General features: G+C 40.7%; 1 protein-coding gene across 1 annotated transcript; it reads right to left on the bottom strand.

The window, feature by feature from the left end:
• Positions 1-1,975: 1,975 nt before the first annotated feature.
• LOC121580207 lies at positions 1,976-5,442 on the bottom strand. Its single transcript, XM_041895265.1, has 4 exons — positions 5,207-5,442; positions 3,528-4,554; positions 2,949-3,265; positions 1,976-2,717 (listed from the first exon to the last, which is right to left on the bottom strand). The coding sequence occupies exons 2-4, from the start codon at positions 3,677-3,679 to the stop codon at positions 2,452-2,454; spliced, it is 735 nt and encodes a 244-aa protein (XP_041751199.1). The 5' UTR covers positions 3,680-4,554; positions 5,207-5,442; the 3' UTR covers positions 1,976-2,451.
• Between the last annotated feature and the right edge of the window lie 2,423 nt (positions 5,443-7,865).

Genomic DNA, 7,865 nt, shown 5'->3' with positions numbered 1-7,865 from the left:
GTCCTTTAGGTGCCTTTTGGCAAACTCCAAGCGGGCTGTCATGTGCCTTTTACTGAGGAGTGGCTTCCGCCTGGCCACTCTACCATGCTGCAGAGATGGTTGTCCTTCTGGAAGGTTCTCCCATCTCCACAGAAGAACTCTCGAGCTCTGTCAGAGTGACCATCGGGTTCTTGGTCACCTCTCTGACCAAGGCCCTTCTCCCCCGATTGCTCCGTTTGGCCGGGCGGCCAGCTCTAGGAAGAGTCTTGGTGGTTCCAAACTTCTTCCATTTAAGAAATAAGGTAGTTCTGTTTTTTATTTTAATACATTTGCAAAAATGTCTAAAAACCTGTTTTATGGGGTATTGTGTGTAGATTGATGAAGAACAAAATGTATTTAATCAATTTTAGAATAAGGCTGTAATGTAACAAAATGTGGAAAAAGTCAAGGGGTCTGAATACTTTCCGAATGCACTGTATGTCCCTGTACTAGTTTGTCCCTATTGTTCTTACTGTTTACCTGAATGAAGCCAAGTAAGTTACTGTCTTTGACTGCCATTTAACCTAAATGGTATTCAAATGTAATCTTAACAATGTATAGTCATGGCTAGAATACAAACCCATTTCACATGTAGGCAAGTGGGAATCATGTATGTAGAGCACATGCCATTAGGTGTGACTCAACAGTGATAATGAAATGGTTATTCAACCTTACTATCAATTGTCCCTATAATTATCCAATATGACATTTAATTTCACGAAGAAGTATTGCTTTTGTCCCACCCGAGGGACCCAAGAAGGCACTGTAAAAGTTCTGTGCAACACCCCCACCAACTGGAAATATTGCAGAATTACACCTATTACCCTGAGTCAAATTCTACCTAAACTTCATTTTCTATACTGAACAAAAATATAAACATAACATGCAACAGTTTCAAAGATTTTACTGAGTTACAGTTCATATGAGGAAATCAGTCAATTGAAACGATGGATTTCACATGACTGGGAATACAGATATGCATATATTGGTCACAGATACCCAGTGGTGTAAAGTACTTAAGTAGTTTTTTTGGGTATCTGTACTTTACTTACCTACTTATATTTTTGACAACTTTTACTTTTACTCCACTACATTCCTAAAGAAAATAATGTACTTTTTACTCCATATATTTTCCCTGACACCAAAAAGTACTCCTTACATTTCAAATGCTCAGGCAGGACAGCAATATGGTCCAAATCACGCAGCTATCAATATAACGCGTTGTCATCCCTACTGCCTCTGATCAGGCGGACTCACTAAACACAAATACTGTGTTTGTAAATTATGTCTGAGTGTTGGAGTATGCCCTGGCTGACCAAATGTTTTTTGTTTTGTTTTTTTTGCCGTCTGGTTTGCTTAATATTAGGAATTTTATGTATAGTATTTACTTTTACTTTGTACTTTTACTCAAGTGTGACAATTGAGTACTTTTTCCAACACTGTACTTAAGTACATTTAAAACCAGATACAGTTGAAGACGGAAGTTTACATACACTTAGGTTGGAGTCATTAAAACTTGTTTTTACACAACTCCACAAATTTCTTATTAACAAACTATAGTTTTGGCAAGTCGGTTAGGACATCTACTTTGTGCATGACACAAGTAATTTTTCCAACAATTGTTTACAGACAGATTATTTCACTTATAATTCACTGTATCACAATTCCAGTGGGTCAGAAGTTTACATACACTAAGTTGACTATGCCTTTAAACAGCTTGGAAAATTCCAGAAAATTATGTCATGGCTTTAGAAGCTTCAGATAGGCTAATTGACATCATTTGAGTCAATTGGAAGTGTACCTGTGGATGTATTTCAAGGCCTACCTTCAAACTAAGTGCCTATTTGCTTGACATCATGGGAAAATCAAAAGAAATCAGCCAAATTGTAGACCTCCACAAGTCTGGTTCATCCTTGGGAGCAATTTCCAAACGCCTGAAGGTACCACGTTCATCTGTACAAACACCATGGGACCACGCAGCCGTCACACCGCTCAGGAAGGAGACGCGTTCTGTCTCCTACAGATGAACGTACTTAGCCAGTAAATGCAAGCACTTACAATCACAGTCACTTTGCTTTAGAAAAAAACATCCTATAATAGAACCCTATACATAAAAATACAAATAATTGATGAGCTTATCAAAAGTACATGTTCAGAACGGCACAAAACCGCACTGTAGGAATATGAGGACATCACCACTGATACAACTGTATTAGAAATCAGTGTGTCAGGTCATGCCTTTGTAACAAGGACACCTATAACTTGTGAATTTTAAACATAAATTAACAAAACGCATAAGGAATCTGTGTCCTTGGGCTTGCTAGCGTTAAGCTGTCATTACTTGAAGTTGAAGAATTTACGGTTCATCTTCAGTAAAAGCAGGTTTTCAAAGTTTCTGGAATCCAGCCTTGCTCTCCTGGTGCAGAAAACAAGTCATGCAATGCTGAACAGCCTTTCACATGCAGCTGATGAAGGTAAGGGTGTGTTTAGCCTCAGAGATAGCTTACAGACTGCCGGGAAGGACTTGAGCAACTCCATATGATCAGCTGAACAGGCCAGGTATCTGTCCAGCTGTTTGGAGCTTTCTTGTGCTTGAGACGTCTTCATGGCAGAGAAGAAGTCCTCCTCATCTGATGAACTGGTGCCATCACTCAGCTGCAGCAAGGGTTCTTCCAGGTGGTCCTTTATGTAGTCCATTCCTGAAATACAAGGAAGATGACAATAGAAATCATGCCGTTATGAGCCTACATTAATCCATCCCCATCCCCCATCTATATAAACCAAGCAACAAGGCTAAGTATTGGACTGAACCACAAAGTCAGGACTGTAGTTTAAAGGGGTGGTTCTCAAATATATGAAGTGTCAAAATGTACACTATACACAGTTGATTATGAATAATAAAATACTGTTAATTAACCACGTTGTCTTACCCATTCTGATGGTGGCGTCATCCTTTGTCCATGTTGTTTTGAATTTGGGGAGAAGGATTGCAGCTGCGATCAGCTCAGGGTCGTGAAACATGTGGCTGAAGCGCTTCTTTAGTCCCAGTTGTAGCGCATCCACCAGAGGCTTACAGTACTTCAGGGACAACTTGATTCGGTCAAGTTTTGTGATCAGCAGGTTGATAGTTGGAAGTAGCAACACCATCTGGTCATTGGTTTCAGCCTGCAGGATGTTGATGGCCTTTGCGACTGGGCTCATGGCGGCAGCATACTCTGTGTGGAAGGCGAGTTCAGCTGGACTGAACCTATGAAAACATTTATAATAATAATAATAATAATACTGTTTCCTAACCCTATACAAAGGGGACCACTAACCATTTAACCTGATTTAACTACAGTAATCAATAGCTGGATGAGTAGTTAACTAAATGGATCAATGATAGTGTATGGCTACAACATGTGAAACAGTTATTAGTCCCCAAGCAAAGGGTCAGGAAACACAGCAACAGATTTAGACAACATTCAAGACCTTAAATTATGACAAAATAATACAAAATCCTTACTTACATTGGAACCTCGAAGTCTGTGCAGAGAACTCTGGCGGCCGCCTCTCCTTTGTCTTTGACGATCCTCAGGAGTCTTTCTACAGCCATGAACCAGGAGTTCCACCTTGTAGCATTCAGCCGCAGCAGCTGGAGGTCGCAAGCATCTTCAACCATTTCAGCTGCAAGTGTGGATCTTCCACATTTGTTCCAAAGTGCTTGGCACTTGCCAAATGTTGTAAGCCTCACTGGATGTTGCTTTCAGGGCATCGACTGTAGATACTAAGTTGAGTAGGTGGCAAGAACAGCGCTGGTGCTTCGGCAGCTGGTACTCAAAACCATCATCTTCATTCAGGATCGTTGTCACATCAACAAACTCCACTTCTTCACTCTCCTCTTGTTCCTCTTCATCATATTCATGTCCTGGCTGATCTGCTTCACCACCCACTGCTTCCACTGCCTCGTTGTTTTCATGTTCTCCAAAAACTTGGAAAGCTTTCAAGAAGTTAGAGCCGTTGTCTGTTGATGTTCTCACAATCTTACCCCGGATTTCAAACTCAGAATGGATGTCATTTAGGGTGCCTGCCAACACATCAAAGGTGTGCGATCCTCTCAACCGTTTACAGGCCAGGGCTGCAGAGCATCTGTTGAGACTGTCAGGGTCTATCCAGTGGGCTGTAACACCAATGAAGCTCTGTCTTCTTGCAGACCAGCAGTCGGTGGTGATGGCGATGTGGTCAACTCCTCAGTCACCTTCTTCATTTCCGTGGAGGCTTCATCAATACTGGAGCGCAGTGTGGGCCTTGATAAGATCTTTGAGGTAGGCTGCAGATCCTTAACAAACTCTCTGAACGGTTCTTGTTCTACAACAGCGAATGTGGTTGAAGCCCTTGGACCACATACTTCACCACAGCTTTGTCAATGGATTTTTGAGACACTGTCTTCAGTAATGTGCTCTACTTGATGGTGGAGGGAGTCTTAGGGGCATGTTTTCTCTTCAGTGTGTTTGCCATCAGTTCTCCATATTTCTTAAAATGGTGTACATGCCTTCTCTGAAATAAGAAGAAAAGGAAAAGAGAAAGACAGTTACTTAGCTACATAACAACCATCACCGAATACTTATGGTATAGGATCCTAATTTTAAAGCTATAAACAACATTAGTTAAGTGAGAGTTTGTGACCACCATTTAATATTACAATGAGAAAAAAACTGTTATTTGATCTAGCCAGTAGGTTACCTCAATAACTTAAGTCTACAGTAATTAGCTAGGTAAGAACAACTTTATCAACTAACACAATGAATAAAATGGCTAGCTAACACCCGAAAGCTAACATTAGTTCGATAGCTAGCTTGACCAGGTGTTTAGAGAAAAGGTATTTGGCTAGACTAACGTTAGCTGACTAAAATGTGCCCAGATTCGGAAACTACTAGTTAGCTAGCTTGTTAAGAAGCTAGCTAGTTAGCTCGTGTCAGTTTAGTTAGATTGCGTTAGCTAACAAAGCTTCCGAATCTGGCCACAGTTTAGCCAGCTAAATTAGGTAGCTACTAGCTAGTGAACTACTTAGGTATATAGGATTAGCTAGCATCAACTAACACTGCTCGTTGCATTAACAAATGTGGGCTAGCTAGGTTAGCTAACGTTAGCTAGCATGCTAATTAGCAATCTCACGTTATTCTAGCTAGTAAGCTAACAGTAGGCTTACCTCAATGTGTTTTTTTAGGTTCGAAGGAGAGTTCTTGAACGCTAGTATTTCCTGAACTTTTGGTAAACATAGCAGACATTTCATCCGGTAGGATGAATCCTTCATTCCGAGAAAATACAACATTTCTTTTAGATACAGCCAAGGGTGTTCGTCCTCATCAGGAGGTCGTTTTGGAGCGATGTCGGACATGACTGTGCTACTGAGTGGATGACTGTTTTGCAAGTGACAGGCTCCGGGTGGTTGGGGTTTGCACTTTAGGACCCTTGGATTTGCGCAAACGGATGAGGATTGGATCAACTCTGCATGTCGTCGCCTGCTGCATTGCAAAACAAGTTCACCCATGTGTGCGGACTCGCTGATGTTGCTTGCATCTTTTTTCCAACATGATTCATTTTTTTCTTACAGCTTCAGATTGATTTGATTTTGTAGCCAGTAACGAAGGTGTCAGGGGAAATGTATTGAAGTAAAAGTCGACAGAAATATAAATAGTAAAGTAAAGTACAGATACCCCAAATAACTACTTAAGTACAGTAACGAAGTATTTATACTTCATTACTTTACACAACTGTCTGCTTCTCACTAAGACACCAAACATCTCAAATTTGGACTCATCAGACCAAAGGACAGATTTCCAGTGATCTAATGTCCATTGCTCGTGTTTCTTGGCCCAAGCAAGTCTCTTCTTCTTATTGGTGTCCTTTAGTAGTGGTTTCTTTGCAGCAATTCGACCATGAAGGCCTGATTCACGCAGTCTCCTCTGAACAGTTGATGTTGCGATGTGTCTGTTACTTGAACTCTGTGAAGTATTTATTTGGGCTGCAATCTGAGGGGCAGATGACTCTAATGAATTTATCGTCTGCAGCAGAGGTAACTCTGGGTCTTCCTTTCCTGTGGTGGTCCTCATGAGAGCCAGTTTCATCATAGGGCTTGATGGTTTTTGTGACTGAACTTGAAGAAACTTTCAAAGTTCTTGACATTTTCCGGATTGACTGATCTTCATGTCTTAAAGTAATTTATCTAGCTTATTTGAGCTGTTTTTGCCATAATATGGACTAAGTCTTTTACAAAATAGGGCTATATATATACAGTTGAAGTTGGAAGTTTACATACGCCTTAGCCAAATACATTTAAACTCAGTTTTTCACAATTCCTGACATTTAATCCTAGTAAAAATTCCCTGTTTTAGGTCAGTTAGGATCACCACTTTATTTTAAGAATGTGAAGTCAGAATAATAGTAGAGAGAATGATTTATTTCAGCTTTTATTTCTTTCATCACATTCCCAGTGGGTCAGAAGTTCACATACACTCAATTGGTATTTGGTAGCATTGCCTTTAAATTGTTTAACTTGGGTCAAACGTTTCGGGTAGCCTTCCACAAGCTTCCCACAATAAGTTGGGTGAATTTTGGCCCATTCCTCCTGACAGAGCTGGTGTAACTGAGTCAGGTTTGTAGGCCTCCTTGCTCGCACACGCTTTTTCAGTTCTGCCCACACATTTTCTATAGGATTGAGGTCAGGGCTTTGTGATGGCCACTCCAATACCTTGACTTTGTTGTCCTTAAGCCATTTTGCCACAACTTTGGAAGTATGCTTGGGGTCATTTTCCATTTAGAAGACACATTTGCGACCAAGCTTTAACTTCCTGACTGATGTCTTGAGATGTTGCTTCAATATATCCACATAATTTTCCTTCCTCATGATGCCATCTATTTATCTATATATCTATTTTGTGAAGTGCACCAGTCCCTCCTGCAGCAAAGCACCCCCAAAGCATGATGCTGCCACCCCCGTGCTTCACGGTTGGGATGGTGTTCTTCAGCTTGCAAGCACCCCCCCTTTTTCCTCCAAACATAACGATGGTCATTATGGCCAAACAGTTCTATTTTTGTTTCATCAGACCAGAGGACATTTCTCCAAAAAGTATGATCTTTGTTCCCATGTGCAGTTGCAAACTGTAGTCTTGTTTTTTTATGGCGGTTTTGGAGCAGTGGCTTCTTCCTTGCTGAGTGGCCTTTCAGGTTATGTCGATATAGGACTCGTTTTACTGTGGATATAGATACTTTTGTACCTGTTTCCTCCAGCATCTTCACAAGGTCCTTTGCTGTTGTTCTGGGATTGATTTGCACTTTTCGCACCAAAGTACTTTCATCTCTAGGGGTCAGAACGTGTCTCCTTCCTGAGCGGTATGACGGCTGCGTGGTCCCATGGTGTTTATACTTGCGTACTATTGTTTGTACAGATGAATGTGGTACCTTCAGGCGTTTGGAAATTGCTCCCAAGGATGAACCAGACTTGTGGAGGTCTACAATTTTTTTTCTGAGGTCTTGACTGATTTCTTTTGATTTTCCAATGATGTCAAGCAAAGAGGCACTGTGTTTGAAGGTAGGCCTTGAAATACATCCACAGGTACACCTCCAATTGACTCAAATGATGTCAATTAGCCTATCAGAAGCTTCTAAAAACATTACATAATTTTCTGGAATTTTCAAAGCTGTTTAAAGGCACAGGGAACTTAGTGTATGTAAACTTCTGTCCCACTGGAATTGTGATACAGTGAATTATAAGTGAAATAATCTGTCTGTAAACAATTGTTGGAAAAATTACTTGTGTCATGCACAAAGTAGATGTCTTAACCAACTTGCCAAAACTATAGTTTGTT

This window comes from Coregonus clupeaformis, chromosome 13, assembly GCF_020615455.1.
Source record: "Coregonus clupeaformis isolate EN_2021a chromosome 13, ASM2061545v1, whole genome shotgun sequence".
Taxonomy (NCBI): domain Eukaryota; kingdom Metazoa; phylum Chordata; class Actinopteri; order Salmoniformes; family Salmonidae; genus Coregonus; species Coregonus clupeaformis.
This window is presented reverse-complemented; position numbering and strand designations above follow the sequence as displayed.

Bases quoted from the DNA above. Each gene is read 5' to 3' on its own strand.
- LOC121580207 (XM_041895265.1), bottom strand. From the start codon at position 3,679: ATGGTTGAAGATGCTTGCGACCTCCAGCTGCTGCGGCTGAATGCTACA. The intron at 3,266-3,527 runs GTAAGTAAGGAT...ATGTTTTCATAG, and splicing joins ACAGACTTCGAGGTTCCAAT to GTTCAGTCCAGCTGAACTCG. The intron at 2,718-2,948 runs GTAAGACAACGT...CTTGTATTTCAG, and splicing joins TGACGCCACCATCAGAATGG to GAATGGACTACATAAAGGAC.